This window comes from Phaenicophaeus curvirostris, chromosome 1, assembly GCF_032191515.1.
Source record: "Phaenicophaeus curvirostris isolate KB17595 chromosome 1, BPBGC_Pcur_1.0, whole genome shotgun sequence".
NCBI classification, from domain to species: Eukaryota; Metazoa; Chordata; class Aves; order Cuculiformes; family Cuculidae; genus Phaenicophaeus; species Phaenicophaeus curvirostris.
In genome coordinates, this window is record NC_091392.1 from 22945522 (window position 1) to 22964533 (window position 19012).

The following is a 19012-nucleotide window of genomic DNA, read 5'->3' on the forward strand; positions in this document are numbered from 1 at the left end:
ATGAGGTAGTGTTGGTAAAGAAGGATCCACAGAGGGATCTGGACAGGCTGGATCAATGGACCGAGGCTGACTGTATGGGGTTCAAGAAGGCTAAGTGTCTGGTCCTGCACTTGGGCTACAACAATCCCATGCAACGCTACAGGCCTGGGGATGAATGACTGGAAAGCCAGCTAGCAGAAAAAGAACTGGGGGTGTTGGTCGATAGCCGTCAGTGTGCCCAAATGGCCAAGAAGACCAAGAGCATCCTGGCTTCTATCAGAAACAGCATGGCCAGCAGGACTAGAGAAATGATTGTGTCCTGTACTTGGCACTGGTGATGCCACACCATGAATACTGTGTTTAGTTTTGACCCCCACTACAAGAAAGGCATTGAGGTGCTGGAGCATGTCCAGAGAAGGGCAACAAAGCTGGTGAAGGGTCTGGAGAACAAGTCTTATGAGGAATTGCTGAGGGAACCAGAGTTGTTTAGCCTGGAGAAAAGTAGGCTGTGGGGAAGTCTCATTGCTCTCTCCAACTACCTGAAAGGAGGTTGTTACTTCTCCCAAGTAACAAGTAATAGGACAAGAGGAAATGACCTCAGACTGTACCAGAGGAGGTTTAGATTGGATATTAGAAAAAAAATCTTCACTGAAAGGGTTGTCAATTACTGGCACAGGCTGCCCAGGGAGGTAGTTGAGTCACCATCCCTGGAGGTATTTAAAAGATTTGTAGATGTGGCACTTATGGTCGTGGTTTAGTGGTGGCTTGGCAGTGTTAGCTTTACGGTTGGAGTCAATGATCTGAAATTTCTTTTCCAACCTAAACAATTCTATGGCTCTGTAACAGGCAAAAAAAACCTTCAGGTGCAATTGGTGTGCTTTCTCAAAGGCAGGCAGACACAAAGAAAGAGTCAAATTGGAATGCATTTGGGAATTTGACCCTTCCAGAGCTGTGGAGATTTATTTGGCCATTTTTTCTATGAGAGGAGGCCTAGCAGCATTGAAGAGTTTCAGCTGTTTTCTCTTAGAAGACTTCAGAAGAGTCTTCCCATACAGTAGTTTATTATATCTAGGTGCCTGGGCATGAATGAGCAAGTTGGAGAGATTGATTTGAACATCCTTGTAACAATGTTTCTCAAACTAGATATTTGATCTTCCTAAAACAAGTCTGATTTTTTTTTTCCTTCTCTGGCTCAGATCATTTTTACAGTGAAATTATTCAAAGTACAACTTACAACACACAGAACAGGCTAGAGCTGAAATTTCACAGACTGACTCCTTCTACTTACTGCTTTACATACTATTGCTAAGTGCACTGGGTTAGAAAGTGGAAGGATCTTTTAAAATTGTTCTGAGCAAGCACAGGTAATTTTTTCTGTACTTTATGATTGGATTGTAATGAAGATACAGGAATTCTTTCCTTAAATTAACTAAAATATGCTAACTTGCCTACAGTTATCATGGCAGCTTGTCCAGTTAGTCAGAGCCAACACTGATACTTCAAAGGTTGGAACTCTTATTCTGTGCGGTCTATGATAATCTTTGTCAGCCTCAAATGAGCTTGTTTTTTTGACTAGAGAATTGTGCTGGCAATATGGAATCATCACTTTAAAAGTAGAAGGTATGATGTAAGTAATCAGAATGCTTTATATCCTTTTCATGTTATTGCTCTTTAAAAATGTCATATCATAACTAATCAGGCATACCTTACTTTGTGTTAAATTCATATCACCCCAGATCACAATTCCAGAAGCGCCGAGTGCAGCAGATTCTCCGATGGTATTTACCAGGTCATCCTGAGAGGAAATGCACAAAGAATTGTACTGCTGTAAGTAAGCTATAGCATAAGGCCAAAGGTATAATGCATATAGTAAATTACATATCCAGAATAACTACTTTGAAGACAGCAAGCAATTATACACAATGCAAACATTCTGCTCTCAATTGCACTATTTTATTCTGGGATTGGGTTGCACAGGTGATGCCAGAAAATTTTGCCAACTATATCCAATTTAAATTTGTCATCTGCTTAGAAAAACAAGGCTGTAAAACTGAGCCAGTGATTATGCATATGACATAAAGTCCTCCAATCATTTTAAGTTTTATATTTTGCTGCATTGCCTCCTCGCTGCTCAGAGTTGGTATTAACTCATTTCAGTGATGCTGCCTGAAGCAGAAGGTGGAAGGCATAGTTTTATTTATTTTTATTTTTTTAAAAAAACTTAATTTCAGAATTATCAGAAAGTACTAAAGCAGAAAAGTAGCAACAGAAAGAGCTTTCACCAACAAGAATTTCTTCCCTCCAGAGAATGGATTGGGCCTTTTACAGAGATTGATTTGGGACATTTTTTTCTGTTCAATTTTCATTTTAGGCTCAGCTATTAGCACAGCCCTAAAAAAAAAAAAATCTGAAAGCCCATCTGTGACGGGAGAGGACTATGGACAGAAAAAGAGCAAGGCAAAACCAGCTTACTGCAGGGCACTACACATGAAGAGGAAGAATGTAAGGATTAAATGTTTTAAATTATTAACGAGGAACCCAGTAGGGACCCTGACAGCACCCCTTGCCTCCTGGAGGTATCCATGGAACTAAGGGCAGTGCCTGGTGATGCTCTGTCTAGGATGTGAGAGGACACCAGACAAAATATGATCACAAGGGCCACAGCATCCAACTTCCCCTTCCTTATGGCCTTGATGATGACAAAGAGATTCCCCAGATCGGTAATGTCTCTGATAGGGTTGATGTATATAAAAATATGAGGGAAGAGTGCAACCAGAACTGCAATATGATGATTAGACGTTAATCAGAAACTAACCTTGACTAACCCATGAGATGCTGAAATACCATTTGGAAATCTACTTGAGTATAACAAAGGGCAGGTTTTTCTCATTAGCTTTTAAAGCCTTTTTTAAGGAAAAGAAAGACTCCCTTTTATTGTTTTTTCTTATAACCTAAAAAGTAGGCGCTAGTCTTGCCCGGTTTTACTAATACTCTTCAGAAGGTGTTACTCAAATTTCTTTCCTCTGGTTTAATGTACTAAATATGTTTTCTAGCTTTGTAATATTTTGCTACATTTGAGAGCTACTCAGAGAATAAAACGCTCTCTGATAAATATCATGAGGAAGATTTGGAATAGAGCTCTTAGTGTTCCATTTGACCAAATTTCTTTGATGGATTAATTTAAATTTTTATACAAAACCTACACACATTTTTTCTAGTATGAGTTAGCATGTTTGCTAAGTAAGTGTCACTTGGTAATTTCTTTCCACTGAAATCTGAAATATTTAAGGTCCAGTTCTACTCACCTGGGAGAGATATTCCTCATAGGCATCTGTGAATACTGGACGTGTATATACAAAAACTGGAAGTGGGTAAGAAGAATTAGAGACATATGAAATTCTAATTGCTTCTTGAACTCTGTTGCGAACAAAGAGTTGGGCATTTCTGGAAGATCTTAAGGCTGTCTGTAGATAAACAGATGGATAAAGTGCTGTGCTTTTCTCCCACAACCAGTTAAGCTCATTATTTCTTTCTATTTCAATATCTAAACAGGTTCCTGTATAATTATGTGGGTTTCGTTTGTAATCATAGTTATAACAATCTGGATAAAGGTAATATCCCCACAGACGATTTGGCCTCATTTCTATGCCCAGTTTTAAAGATTCCAACATAATTGATTTTGCTGCATCTTCAAATTCCATTTTAGCTATAGTCCTGGCTTCGGCTTCTGATAGACTGAGGTCTCTCTGCTGGACCAGTTCAATGGATTCCTGTCTATAAATGTCTTTTGATCCCCAGTTCCTTATCCAGACAGGTCTCCAGTTTTCCCAGTCAATGATAGCCAATCCAAACTGTTCTTCTGAAGGAATATAGAACTGAATGTCCTCTTTGGCTTTTTTCAAATGATTATCCAGGAGTGAGAGTTGGGGGAGTCCTCCATTGAATGCCTCTCCAGTGACTTCATTTTTGTAAGGGTAGTAGCCAAGCCTGTCTGGATAGAATAAAGTGATGTTCTGCCCAATGGATGTCTTCAATGTGCTCCCAATGAAAGAAAATAATTTCATGTCCAGCTGTACTCCAGTCCTTTCAGCACAAAGCTCTGTAGGAGCATTCCAGATAGAAATGAAAGGTGAATTATGAACAAGTGGACTAGCTCTTATCTTCAAAGATGAACAGCAAGAAACTAGAAGAGTGGCAAACACCATACCAGTTGATACAGGAAATGTACAGGTAACACAGATACCAAAACTTCGTATTTGTCTTAGAGTTTCCATTATAGTGTGTGCAGTGACATTAGGTGCTTCTGATCAGACAAAAATTAAATGGTCTCTGGGTGTTCAGAAGGTTGGTAGTCTGTCAAAACCTTTACCATATAATATATTTCATGAAATTAATACCTATTAAGCCATACACCTTAGATGTAAAATAGGGTGTCCTTTATACAAGGCTCTCTGTCATTTCATACTGTGGAAAGGCTTTCAACAGCTTCTGAGACCTAATGCAGAAAAAGAGACAAATGTATGTAAAGTAAGAGGTGATAAATATTTCATTTCTAACCATGAAATAGCTATAATTTTGAATAACTAATCTTTCAATAAAATTTCTCTTAGAAGAAAAAGCACAATATACAGTCATAGAGGAAATAAACTTTCTTGTGGGAAATGAGGCTGAATGTGGGAAGAAAGGCTAAATATGAGAATAAGACTGAATGTGGGGAGAAATGGGCAAGGGTGCTTCCCCCCGCCTCCCTTCTCTAGCCCTCCACTGCATTTCTTGCCATGGGCTGAGTACAAGGCCTTCAACAGAAAGGAATGAATCAGAGGCATATCAGTATCAAAAAAGTGGGGGGTGAGACATCTAGAAGTAGACATAGTGAGCTCTTGCAACTGGCAAGGTCCTGCCAAGGACAAGAGCCTAATTATTTTCTAAGAAGATGGATTGCAGCTGCTGCTCTGACAACTCGACCTACAGGTGACCTGTGCTCATCATTGTAATAACATTATAGTACTAAAACATACCTCCACACTTAAGGTTATCCTCCTCTGAGGCAAACCACTCCCATGGCCACACCTGGGCTTGCGCGGTTAAGTTTTGGCACATGAAGCAAGAATTCTTTCTCCACCAATCAGCAATTAACATAGCAACCACATTCACTCAACTTTTTCTGCCCCTAGGTGTAAGCTTACTATAAATTTGCACCACGAATACTGTGTTCAGTTCTGGGCCCCTCACCACAAGAAGGATGTTGAGGCTCTGGAGCGAGTCCAGAGAAGAGTGATGAAGATAGTGAAGGGGCTGGAGAACAAGTCTTACAAAGAGCGGCTGAGAGAACTGGGGTTGTTTAGCCTGGAGAAGAGGAGGCTGAGGGGAGACCTCTTTGCTCTCTATAACTTCCTGAAAGGAAGTTGTGGAGAGGAGGGATTCTCCCAAGTGACAGGGGACAGGACAAGAGGGAATGGCCTCAAGCTCCACCAGGGGAGGTTCAGGCTTGACATCAGAAAACAAATTTTCACAGAAAGGGTCACTGGGCACTGGAACAGGCTGCCCAGGGAGGTGGTTGAGTCACCATCCCTGGAGGTGTTTAAAAGACAGGTGGATGAGGTGCTAAGGAGCATAGTTTAGTGATTGATAGGAATGGTTGGACTCAATGATCCAGTGGGTCTTTTCCAACCTAGTGATTCTATCATTCTGTGATTTTTTGAAATAATGTGAACAAAGGAAGAGTTCTGGTGTGCCAGCAGGTGCGAAGAATAGAAAATGTCAGCAAAACTCTAGGGATCAGCTGATGAGCTGAACCCAATCTCCCCTCCACACCCTGCAATTCAACTGGGGTAAGCACTAGCACTTTGTATATGCACACTAAATATAAATCTTAACATCAAGCTAATTAACATTAAGCTAATTGTTAGTATCTCTCTCTTGTACTCTAACCCTATCTACACATTATTTTTACTTGTGTCTGATTGTTATTACTACCCATATATCATTGCTTGTCGCATGCCTGTATGCGTTGAGATGTAGTATCATAAATAGGATTGTTCAATATATTTTCACAAACAGTACCTTCTCTGCAGCAATTAACAAACCTTATTAAGTCATGAGCTGTTATTCTTAATAAAATGGATTTGTTTGTACAAGTCTCTGCAGTTTAACTCTTTAGAGGGATTAAAAAGGGGAGTCTCTAATGGAACAGAGCAAGCTAGATAATATTATGTTAATAATTATCTTTGTGTTATTGCTGTCATTAATTATTGCATATGTAGCAAGCTGAGTATTATTATTATTTACCCCTTCGTCATTGCTATGTTACTTATTGTGTATTTAGCACATTAATTATCCTGACAGGCTGGGCTTCTTGCTCTCGTATGACTGTCAGGTTGGAAGGACTCTGGCTAGTAGGCTGGGTGAGATTTATATATATTTTCTCACCCTTGCAATACTGTCAGGCAGAAAGAGTCAAACAGATTGATAAACTCTCCTCTTGAAGTCTCTCGTATGTATTTCAAGTGTAGCTGTTCATGATGTTAATCACGTTGTCTCTCAACACATGACACACTCTGTATAGAAAAAGTAGATAAAAAACTGATAGAATCGTATCCAGTAAGGCATGGATCAGAATAAATATACTCAGCAGTAGTCGTGGTTGTGCCAGTAACTGATGTCTGTAAACGTGGATAGTCTCACTATGTCTTCTGTTAATCAACAGTAAACTAGATGTGGTATTTCTCACCTGTCTCTAAACATTTAAGTTCTAGGTCTTAATTCATTAATTTTAAAGAGCACATTAGGGAATAAACAAAGCAACACAAAACTAGAACCTGGACTGTTGCACACATGAAGAAAACAATTCATTTACACTTGTTTATCTCAGTGAGCTATTGGAAATGCAGGCACTGTATCTTCTGTCTAGATCTGTTAAACAGGCTCAAAAGCTGTGTATTGCCTTGGTATATGGCCATCTATATGTTGCATAAGGCCACTTGAGATTTACAGATTAAGTGACTCTAAGTCTGCGCAGGAGTGTAACTCATGAGGAAAACTGAGGTTGTCCATACATCCATAGTAAGCAGTCACACTTTTATTCAAAAACATAATTGTAATGGTGATGGTCATGGTGTGGTCAGCACCTTTTACATAACAGCCCAGTAGCTAAATCATTCCTCTGCAGTAACTCACCTGAATCCACTTTGGTCCTGATATTGAAATAGTTCAAACCTGGATCTATCACTTTCCATCATAATGAGGCCATAGATTAAATAAGGTGTATGTAAGAGTGCATGAAAATATAGGGGTCACCATGAAATGGGGCACAAGGTAGCTGGAAATGTAAAATCTCTGAGGACAGATTAAAAGGTTTTGGTTTGCATCTGCCAAATTCAACTAGAAGTGGAAACCGCAAATCTCTGGTCCCTAAACCTTGAATTATCTGTTTCCTTCTGTTTGCCTTTTCTGTGACTACACAGAGTAAAAAGTATAAGCATTATAGGCACAGAATCTTAGATCTCTCTTGCCTCAACAATGCGTACAGACAACACATTGCAGTTATTACACATTTGGATTTTTTATTATCCCTCTGGCTGCATGATTTTTCTTTAATTCATTCCAATAAATGGCAGAATGCCTCCATCCATCAAATTGTTGCATAGCCAAAAAAGCTTGACACTAATGAGAGGTTGATGGAGACTTGAACCTTCCTAAGTCCAGCCTCAAGCCAGGTTCACAGCAGAGATTGTTGTAGTAGTAGTACAATGAGATCCCCTGTGTTTTCACTAAGTATGGTCACATCTGAATCTATTGGAACCTCCAGATTTGCTTTCATTGTAGGAGAAAAGCATGTGAAAAAAGAACTATCAGGAGGGGCAGAAGGGACGGCAGTGTAATGGATAACACAGGTTTTGCCAGAATGGTGAAACTTAGATCTTTGGGAGACCAAAACAATGAAAGAATCTATGTCAACAAGTACACTAGATCCTGCCTGTGGTCCTGGACATAACACTGTCTAGAGGTGATTCTGAAATTCTTCTTTTGAGAATAGTTTGCCTCTTTTGAGGACTAGAAGGAAATTAAGGACAAACAGAAAAGTTGTACTGGAGGAGGAGAACTCTAGGAGCTGAATTTCCCAGAGGAAGAATTTTGCATTACAGGGCTCTTCAAGAAATGTCAGAACCCAAACACTTAGCTTTCCAGATTAGCAAGTCTGTTTAGCAGACCCCACTTTGCTTCTTCCTCATCCATCACTTTGGATGCCAATAGGCAGTATGGATATTTTCCCCTTTATTCTTTTTTATTCTTCTTCTTTCTGGGCATGCTGCCAGCTCTTGGTTATTGTGTGAGTGGAGAAGCACACAGCTACCAGCCATTCCTTGTGCCAGGTCCCCAACCTAGCTGAGGAGGGAACAACAGTCAATTCAGTTTTCTTGTCTTAGAGGCTCCAGTACATGTGAATGAAACCGGCTACTCAAAGACACAAGCATGCGCAGCTGAAAGGCTGGCTAACAAGCACGAATTGCAAGGATTCTTGGAAGAGCGCTTGGCAGTAGAGGATGAATTTGTTGTCAAAATAGAAGCTTATAGTCCTGAAGTAGGAAGTACAAGTAGAAGGAGCAAGTAGGAAGTACAACCATGCAGTATCAGACATCCCTTCAGAACTAATCTACAGGTATATGAAAGAAAGGTAAGGAAAGGAACTAAAATGTAACATAGGTGGTGAGGTGCAACATACAGCAGAGCTAGAAATCTAACAGCTTTCTCCCACCAGCCATGACAGCACCTCTGTCTCCTAAGCTGCACTGCCCCTGAACCTCTAGAGCCCGATTTCTGACTGTAAATCAAGGAACTTAAAGCATTTTCTATACGCTTTGCCAGGAGAACATACCTCTATTCTATAAACCATCACAATCTTTCAGCTAGGATTTAGGCCCCATCATCCTCATTCCCTCAACATATTAACACAAATCTTTTTTGCAGTACACTTGAGTGTCTGCGGTGTTATGCACACTTATAGTATACACACCTATGCACAATTAGCTGCTAAGAGTTCTCCATGGCCTTTCACAAATAGCTGAGCTCTGGTCAAATGTAATTCTGCACTATTTTGCTTGATTTAGATTTTTCTTCCCACCACCTTTACAGTAAAGATTTTCCCTTTTTCTTCAATTGACAAATTTTCATTGATATTTTGGAAGAAATCAAAACCAATGGTACCAGTTGGAAAGGCCAAGAGCTGCAGATACCCAAGACCCTGGAATCAAGAGTCATCAAGTGTATGATGACTGCTTATTGCTTTCATAATAAAAAAGTTAGATCCTCTTTCATGATCAAGCTCTTTGGTTCTCTTGGGATTATGAACAAGCAACAGCAGACAGGAGTTCTCACAGTTGCTTTGGATTCCCTCGTCTAGCTTTTTATTGTCCATTTCACTTTTATCTTACCAATCACAGGAGGCAAACAAGTTCTTATTAAAGAAGCAGCAGTTGGGCTCAAGTTTAAACACCAATACCAATATTTCACCATTCCACAGCTGCCTATGTGGTAACTAAAGAAACTCTGCCAAGAAGCAGTTTCATAAGCTTAGATCATAAATCCGATCACCAGGAAAGACGGAATGGCTCTGTTCATTTAAATTGCTCTAAGAGCAATACCTCATTTGCATGGCATCTGCTTGATGAAGCCTTTGGAAAACAGAGCTCCATGCACTTCTGCAACTGGCCAGAGATGACAGCAGGAAAAAGCCGTCTCTTCTCTGAGCAAAACAATCTCAGCTCTCTCAGCTTCTCCTCATATAACAAATGCTGTAATCCCTTCTTTATCTTCATTGCAATTTGCTGGACTTGTTCCAGTATGCCCATTTCTTTCTTGTACTGGGGAGCCCAGGAGTAGACCCAGCACTCAGGGTGTGACATCACCCATGCTAAATAGAAGGAAATAAACATATTCCTTGATCTGTTGGTAATGGATACTCTTGTTAATGCTACCCAGGAGGCTGTTTGTCTTCATTACTGCTGCTCACTGTGGTCAACCTGGTATCCACCACAACCTTCTAGAGAATTTTGTGCAACTGCTTTCCAGCCAGTCAGTCCACAAGCCTGTACTGATACATAAAGTTATTCCTCTAAATGTGCAGAACTCTGCATTTCCTTTTGTTAGACTTCATGAAGTTCCTTCCAGCCTGCTTCTCCATCCTGCAATGGTTCCCCCTAAATGGCAGCATGATTTTCTGGCATGTTTGCAGACTTGCCAAGGGAGCACTCTGCCCTATCATTCAGATAATTAATGAAGAAATTAAACAGTATTGGACCCAGTATGAACCTTTAGGATACATCACTAGAAACAGGCCTCCAGCTGTACTTCCTGGCACTGATCACAACCCTTTGAGACTGGCAATTAAGTCAGACTTCAGTTTCACTGCCCATTTATCTAGGTTTTACTTAATCAGTGAGAATGTTACAGGAGACAGTGTTGAAAGATTTCTAAAATCAAGATCAACAATATCCACTGCTTTCACTGTGTCCACTAAGCCAGTCATCTCTTTGTAGCAATCTGTCAGGTTGGTCAGGCATGACTTCCTCTTTGTAAATCCATCCTGACTCCTTCCAGTTACCTTCTTGTCCTTAATGTTTAGAAATGTTTTCCAGAATTATTTGTTCTGTCAACCTCTCGGGGATGAGAGTGAGGCTGGGCTGACAAGCCTGTAGTTCCCTGAATCCTCCATTTTGCTTTCTTCTAGTCCTCAGAACCCTCCCCTAATCACTGTGACTGTTCAAAGATTATCAAGAGTGGTCTTGCAGTGACATCAAGGAGCTCCCTAAGTGTGTGCATCCCCTTGTAGGAACATATCATCATATCCCATAGACTTGTGTACGTCCAATTTGTTTAAATACTCCCTAACTTGATCCTCCTCTACTGAGTGTCAGACTTCCTTCTTCTAGTCTTTCCCATGGGCTTGAGGAGCTTAGGATCCCAGAAGGCCAGTCTTTCCAGTAAAGACTGACTAAAAGTCTTTTGGTACCTTAGCTTTTGCCACTGGAGTATTGGCTTTCTTAACCTCATCCTTACTCAAAGAGTATCTCAGTATTCCTCCCAGTTCACTTGTCCCTGCTTCCAGTTCATGTGTGATTCCTTTTTTATGTCTGAGTTTTGTGAGGAACATCTTGTTCATTCATTCAGGCCTCCTCCTGCCTTCCTTGGTATCCTGCATGTGAGGATGGACTGTTCTTGAGCTTGGAAAAGATTGTTCTTAGAGAATCAATCAGCTCCTGGACTCCTCTTCTCTCCAGGGCTATCTCCCATGGGATTCTTCCAAGCTGATCACTGGAGAGTTCAAAGACTGCTCTCCTGAATTCAGCATTTGTGATCTTGATATTTGCCTTGTACCTTCTTTTCAGGATCCTGAGCTCCACCATCTCATGGTCACTGCAGCCAAGACGGCTCTCAACCTTCAACTTCCTTGTTTGTAACTAGGAAGTCCAACAGCATAGCTCTCCTTGCTGGCTTCTACATAATCCAAACAAAGAATCCTTCCCTAGGCTGCACCATCCTCAAAAAAAGATAAAAACATCCTCCATTAAGAAGAAGATTGTTATAGGGGACTTCCTCCTAAAAGGAACAGAGGGACCCATTTGCAGACCGGACCCACTCCACAGAGAGGTCTGCTGCTTACTGGGGGCATCAGTGAAGGAGGTAGCTAGAAAACTTCCTTCCCTGGTCCGTGAGACAGACTACTATCCTCTGATAGTAGTCCAAACTGGTAACGATGGTCTAGTAAACAAAAAGACCAAAACCATCAAGAAAGACTTCAGGGCCATTGGGAAAATTATGGAGGGCTCTGGGGCACAAATAATATTCTGCTCCATCCCAAGGCTAAATAGAGAGGAGCTGGAAGTCAGGAAGAAGAATTCGATTAATGCCTGGCTCCGAGCCTGGTGTGAGGAGAAGGGCTTTGGCTTCTTTGATCATGGGGTGGCTCATGCACCCCCAGGCTTTGTTGCTAAGGATGGGACACGTGTGTCTCCTAGGGGGACTAAAGCCCTTGCTAAAAACCTAGCTAAGCTCATAAATCAAGCTTTAAACTAGATGTGAAGGGGGAGGGGGTTGAGCCCAGGCTAGACAGGAACGAGCCTGGATATGGGGCACTGGTGATTCGGAGAGGGTGTGCTGGTGAGGACCACCAGTACATCACCACACAGAAAGTGGAGGAGAACACACCTGGGGCTGCTAAGGGAGATACAGGCACTCTGGTGCTAGCTACTCCAGTTACCAGGCAATTGGGAATGAACTCTGTTCCCTCTAAGAGGGCTGAAGGCTCGGCAGCTCAGCTGAGGTGCATTTACACCAATGCACGCAGCATGGGGAATAAGAAGGAAGAGCTGGAAGCTGTTGTAGGGCAAGGAGCCTATGATGTTGTTGCCATCACAGAAATGTGGTGGGACGACTCATATAACTGGAGTGCAGCTATGGTGGGGTACAAACTCTTCAGGCGAGGTAGGAAAGGTAGGAGAGGAGGTGGGGTAGCCCTCTTTGTAAGGGAGGATGTGGACACAGTTGAGATGGATTGTGGTGATGAGGAGATTGAGTGCCTGTGGGTTAAAATCAGAGGAGCCCATTAGAAGGTAGATTTTGTGATGGGAGTCTGTTACAGACCACCCAGCCAAGGAGAAGCAGCTGATGAGCTCTTCTATAAACAGCCAGGGTTAATCTCTAGATCAATGCCTCTCATTCTTGTGGGAGACTTCAATCTGCCTGATATCTGCTGGAAGTACAATAGAGCAGAAAGGAAGCAGTCTAGGAGGTTCCTGGTGTGCGTGGAAGACAACTTCCTTGCACAGCTGGTGAAAGAACCAACAAGGGAGGGTGCCCTCCTGGACCTGCTGTTTGTGAACAGAGAAGGCCTTGTGGGGGATGTGGCAGTAGGTGGATGCCTAGGACTAAGTGATCATGAGATGATAGGGTTTTCTGTTCTAGGTGAAGTGAAGAGGGTGGTTAGCAGGACGGTAGCATTAAATTTCCAGAGGGCAGACTTTGAACTCTTCAGAAGGCTGGTTGGCAAAGTCTCCTGGGAGACAGTACTTAAGGGCAAGGGAGCCCATGAGTGCTGGGAGCTCTTCAAAAGGGAAATCCTAGCAGCTCAGGAGAAAGCCATCCCCATGTTCCGGAAAAAAAGCTGACAGGGGAAAAAACCAGCTTGGTTGAACAGAGAGATCTTGAGGGATATCAAGAAGAAGAGAAACGTTTATGGGCTCTGGAAGAGGGGACAGGCCTCTTGGGAGGACTACAGGAGGGAAGTGAGATTGTGTAGAGAAAAAATCAGAAGGGCTAAGGCTCAACTAGAAATCAGATTGGCAAAGTCTGTGAAAGATAACAAAAAATCTTTCTATAAATATATAAATAATAAAAGGAGGACTAGGGAGACCATACAGTCCCTATTGGATGCAGAAGCAACAACAGTGACAGGGGATGAGGAAAAGGCTGAGGTACTTAATGTCTTCTTTGCCTTTGTTTTTATTTGTAAAGAAAGTTGTTCCGTCTGTGTACAAACGCAGGAGCTAGAGGAGCAAAATGAGGCTCCCATGATCCAAGAGGAGGTGGTCAGAGCCTTGCTAGCCCAACTAGACACCCACAAGTCTATGGGGCCAGATGGGATTCATGCAAGGGTATTGAAGGAGCTGGCGGATGTGCTGGCCAAACCCCTTTCCATCATCTTCCAACAGTCCTGGAAGACTGGGGAAGTCCCACTGGACTGGAGGCTGGCTGATGTTGTGCCCATCTACAAGAAGGGTCGCAGGGAGAATCCAAGGAACTACAGGCCTGTCAGTCTGACCTCAGTGCCAGGGAAAGTCATGGAGCAGGTGATCTTGAGTGCTATCATGAAGCACATGGAAGAGAACCGGGTGATCAGGCCCAGTCAACATGGGTTCACAAAAGGCAGGTCTTGCCAGACTAACCTGATCGCCTTCTATGACAAAGCGACTCGGCTGCTGGATGAGGGAAAGGCTGTGGATGGGGTCTTCCTGGACTTCAGTAAAGCCTTTGACACAGTTTCTCACAGCGTTCTGCTTGAGAAACTGTCAGCCTCTGGCCTGGACAGGTGCCCACTCTCCTGGGTGGAAAACTGGTTGGATGGCCGGGCCCAGAGAGTGGTGGGAAATGGTGTGAAATCCAGCTGGAGGCCAGTGACAAGTAGGGTTCCCCAGGGCTCAGTGCTGGGTCCAGCCTTGTTCAATGTCTTTCTCAATGACCTGGATGAAGGCATCGAGTGCACCCTTAGCAAGTTTGCAGATTACACTGAGCTGAGTGGAAGTGTCGATCTGCTGGAGGGTAGGGAGGCTCTGCAAAGGGATCTGAACAGGCTGGACCGCTGGGCAGAGTCCAATGGCATGAGGTTTAACAAGGCCAAATGCCGGGTCCTGCACTTGGGGCACAACAACCCTGTGCAGTGCTACAGACTAGGAGAAGTCTGTCTAGAAAGCTGCCTGGAGGAGAAGGACCTGGAGGTGTTGGTTGACAGCAACTGAACATGAGCCAGCAGTGTGCCCAGGTGGCCAAGAAGGCCAATGGCATCTTGGCTTGTATCAGAAACGGCGAGACCAGCAGGTCCAGGGAGGTTATTCTCCCTCTGTACTCGGCACTGGTGAGACCGCTCCTCAAATACTGTGTTCAGTTCTGGGCCCCTCACCACAAGAAGGATGTTGAGGCTCTGGAGCGAGTCCAGAGAAGAGCAACGAAGCTGGTGAAGGGGCCGGAGAACAGGCCTTATGAGGAACGGCTGAGAGAGCTGGGGTTGTTTAGCCTGGAGAAGAGGAGGCTGAGGGGAGACCTCATTGCTCTCTACAACTACCTGAAAGGAGGTTGTAGAGAGGAGGGTGCTGGCCTCTTCTCCCAAGTGGCAGGGGACAGGACAAGAGCGAATGGCCTTAAGCTCTGCCAGGGGAGATTTAGGCTTGACATTAGGAAAAAATTTTTCACAGAAGGGGTCAGTGGGCACTGGAACCGGCTACCCAGGGAGGTGGTTGATTCACCTTCCCTGGAGGTGTTTAAGGCACAGGTGGACGAGGTGCTAAGGGGCATGGTTTAGTGTTTGATAGGAATAGTTGAACTCGATGATCCAGTTGGTCTCTTCCAACCTGGTTATTCTATGATTTTAAGTGACATTCCTGAGATGGTGCAGACTGAGACTTCCTGGCCAAAATAAATTCTATACAGAAATTATGGAGGAAAATATTTTCTACTTCAGCAAATACAAGTTATTAAAATGAAATAAAATTGTCACACAGATACAGTGAGATACACTGGCAATTACCAAGACAATGATCCTTGGTTTTGTCATAAAAAGTGTGATCACCTCAGAAAGGAGTTTTAGGAGTAGTTCAGCCTTTACTGTGCCCCTGGCTCTTGCTATGAAGTAGTTTTTGTCCCTATCAAAGTCAGAAAGCTACAGAATACAAATTTAGCTCTTTGCTTCTGTAAGCTTTCTTATAAGTGGGTTTCAATAACAGGCTGATTTTGATTTAGAGAAAGAGAAGAAAGCATTGGTTTGAGTACTATATTTACTGGTTTAGCTAGAACTCATTTGTTATTGGCTTATCTTGCAAAGTTTGCTTTAACTGATTGTTGAGAAATGGTCCTCCTCCAAATTGTGCTGCGATGTACTCTGCTGGGTATGAGCTAACAGATTATTTTGTGTAATAGTTTCCAGTTAGAAAGATTGCCTTTGGCTCAGCCTAACACTGACAGCTCTGGTGAGAAATGTTACTCTTTTCAGTCTCCTTGAATGCCAGTCTAAGTAAATCGAGTCATAAAGCTGCCCTTGTCTTTGTCAAAAAGTCAATATCGTTACGATTTGTTAACACTAATTGCTCTGGGGCTACCTGACTAGAAGTACATGCTGATAGATCTAAATGCCCTTAGTCTAGGGAAACAGCTACTGCTTTAGATTTTCCTGAATTTGGCATTTCCAAAGGTTATGTATTGGAGGAAATCATATCAATTTTCTTGGTTCAATTATAACATCATTTTTCACAGCATAAACTAGACTGCAGAAACACACATGATTGAAAATGCAAGTGTGCTCCCATATTTATGTAGCTACACAGTCATAGACCTGTGCCATGCCACATGCACCAGAAAAAAAAATGCCCCACTTGGCCAAAACCAGTTAGAAAATAAAGGAGAGGACTCTCCCTGAAGGAGAGGGTATTTCAGCTTCACACAAATGTTATGCACCACGACCAGCTGATGCATCCCATTAAATATCAATGATTGCTCTTTGGCTTTTATTCAAGAGGTGCCACTAAATGTCAAAAGAATTCAGCTTGGGCATTTTTATGAAAATTAGATGTGAAAGTCCAATGTTTAGTCTTGAGGTAATTAGACATAGCTCAGTCACGTCAGATTCACTAACATTAAAAATAAACTTAAACCAATAAACAAAACCAGTATCCAACATTATTACACTAATAGTCATAACCACACTTCTCAAATTTCAATAAAAAATCCATAAAATCTCATGCACCTCCTGATTTACCTTGAACACTAGGAAAGCAGGGGTGCTCTTCACGACTTCCAAAGGAGAAGACAAGTGTTACTGAGCTGTGGTATCTGACTGAACAGTAGCATGTAAAAATGCTTCTAAGCCCAAGATCGTCAGTATAATCGTCTATCATTTTAGATTACAGATAACATAGTTTTCAAGTGTTTATTTGCTGTTTCTTACACTGCAAATAATGTGTGGTTTATTGCATATAAATCAATTACATAAAATAATTATGGAAAATAATGGTATGGAAATTGGTCAGTCTTTTCCTTTTGCTGAAGAAAACTTGGATACAGAAGCTTGCATGTGGAACTGCTTTTTTGATGGAGTAGAGGAATGCTTTTTTTTAAATTCCTGTAAAGTTGTGGTTTAAGAAATGTAGTCAAATATATAGATGGGACAAGAATATTGAGGATTTAGTCCCTGTTCTTTCATTCTAGTATAAACACGGGCTATGTTGGTGTGAAAATAACTCACAACCTTATAGACAAAATATGGCATGAGGCATTGTCACTGTCTAAGTGTTTGGGGCAAATTGCTTTGTGTCTTCTTTTATCTGAAGGCTATGGAAATACGAAGCTGTGAAAACTGCCTGAAGACTCAGCTCCAGTTTCTGTGAAGAGACTAGCAGTGATTAAGTCCTAAGGAGAAATAGCCATGACTCCTAAGGAGCAGATAAATAGACTAAGGATGCATTTAATTGTTAGTGTATTTAAACTTTTAAACTTGGAACCTGAAGCAGAATCCAAAACTTTTTTAAGTACCAGCAATACTGATACAATCCATAGACTTACAGTTCTCTGAATAGGATCAAAGCAGCCCACAGTCAGCAAAAACCTGTCTGAGGACAAAATTTGTATTTGTTATCAATCAGTGGAAAATGCTTAATGTGTCTGACATCCCTTCTGCGCTTCTCCTCGGGTGCCCCAGGTGGTGCTGTTGCGAGAAGTGGCCCAATTCTCTTAGTGTTCATTCTGGAGGGGGTCCTTCTTCTGGATAAAGAGAACAGTATTGCTGCTAGAACTTTAACCTAAAGAGGATTTAAAGCCTCCTCCTTCTTTTAGAGGTCTATGTTCAGGGCTAGAGGCTGTTCATTCATTACAAACACGTCAGAGTCATGAGACAAACAGAGAAGAAAGGGAAGAATAACCTTGGTAGTTATTGGTAGTATTCCCCTCTTGGGTCATTTTGGCATTTCTAAAATAAGGCAATGATACTCACTGAACACAAACACACATTGGTGTTGCAAAGATAACATAAATGCTTGCAAAGAATAGGAAGCTCCTCCAAAAGAAAGTCCACCTCTGAATGTATGAACCATCTGTGCAGCACAGCTAAGAGCAAGTTTAACCTGATCAGTCTTTAAGTGTGAGGGATGGTATTTGTGTGGTCAGATTTTGCCTTGTTGTTATGAATGCTGCACTGCTCCGTAAAGTCAGAAATTTGGTAAGCACTTATTTTGACAATGGTGTCTAAAACTCCACCACCGTTTCAGTATAATCTTCTCAGTTGGGCAATGGCAGTTGTTCCTGAGGCCACATGATGAATTGCTTAAGGTAAAAATATGTCCTCCAAAATAAAAGAGAGGAAGGGGGTTTACATGAGTAAGTACATGAACCAACAAACCTGGCTAGTTTAGCCAGCACATCTGATTAAAGACACACTTGTTAAATTACACCCCGGTGCTGTGGCTGTCCTTATCATCAAGAACTTAACATCAGGCTCTTTCATCATTGCTTACTCCTATTCTTGAGTTCTTTTTTCCAAGTACACAGCAATGAGTGCATGAGGACCTGAAGACTGAGAAAACCTCCAAACAAATATCTGTGCTGGCACTCCTGAGCATGGAAGAAATCAAAATATGCCAATCATATAAGGGTCAGGAGCTAAGGATCCAGGTTGTACACAGGCATCCTTGAAAATGTGTAGACAAAAGACTGACGTTACTCAAACAACAGTTGAATTACTTAAATGCGAGTCCACTATATATTTTACTAACGTGTTTGTTTATTTTTATAGTCTTACGATGACTATTGCAATGTTGCATGACTAATTTCAAATGTTAAGAAAAACTTTGTCCTCTTTATTCTCTTTTTTCCCTTTTGCAAATTCTAATTCTCCTTTTTATAAAAACTCTTAAGATATTAACAGCCTGTTTATTGATGTTCTAGTCTGGTTTTTAGCAAGTTAGCCAAATAAATTGTCTGAACTTATTTTCAAGAGTATTTGGAAAATTTCCTTTGCTGTATTGTGTACAAGTAGGTTTGGCAGAACTCAGATTCTGTAATGAGTTTCCATTGCAGAGAAATGAGGGATAAGATAGAGTCTATCACGTGTCACATTACTGAGTATTCTATCTCACTAAGGTTATTCTGCAAAACAGTCACTGCCTGCTGAATCTCTAGTGCCTTATGGAAAAATGAGTCCGAACATATTCGCTCTAACAAGATTCAAAATCATTAAAAATATGCATTAAAAGTCAATATAATATTAAAAAAATATAAT

General features: G+C 41.7%; 1 protein-coding gene across 2 annotated transcripts in view; it reads right to left on the reverse strand.

Annotated features, from left to right (window-relative positions):
• LOC138716588 (hyaluronidase PH-20-like) overlaps positions 1-19012 on the reverse strand; it is a 46491-nt gene that overhangs the window by 5167 nt on the left and 22312 nt on the right. For both annotated transcript variants that reach the window (XM_069849755.1, XM_069849754.1), the window contains exons 2-3: positions 3285-4474; positions 1685-1774 (exon numbers count right to left, since the gene is read on the reverse strand). In XM_069849755.1, the coding sequence (XP_069705856.1) occupies positions 1685-1774; positions 3285-4253 (1059 nt within the window). In that variant the 5' untranslated portion in view covers positions 4254-4474. The remainder of the gene's footprint in view (positions 1-1684; positions 1775-3284; positions 4475-19012) is intronic.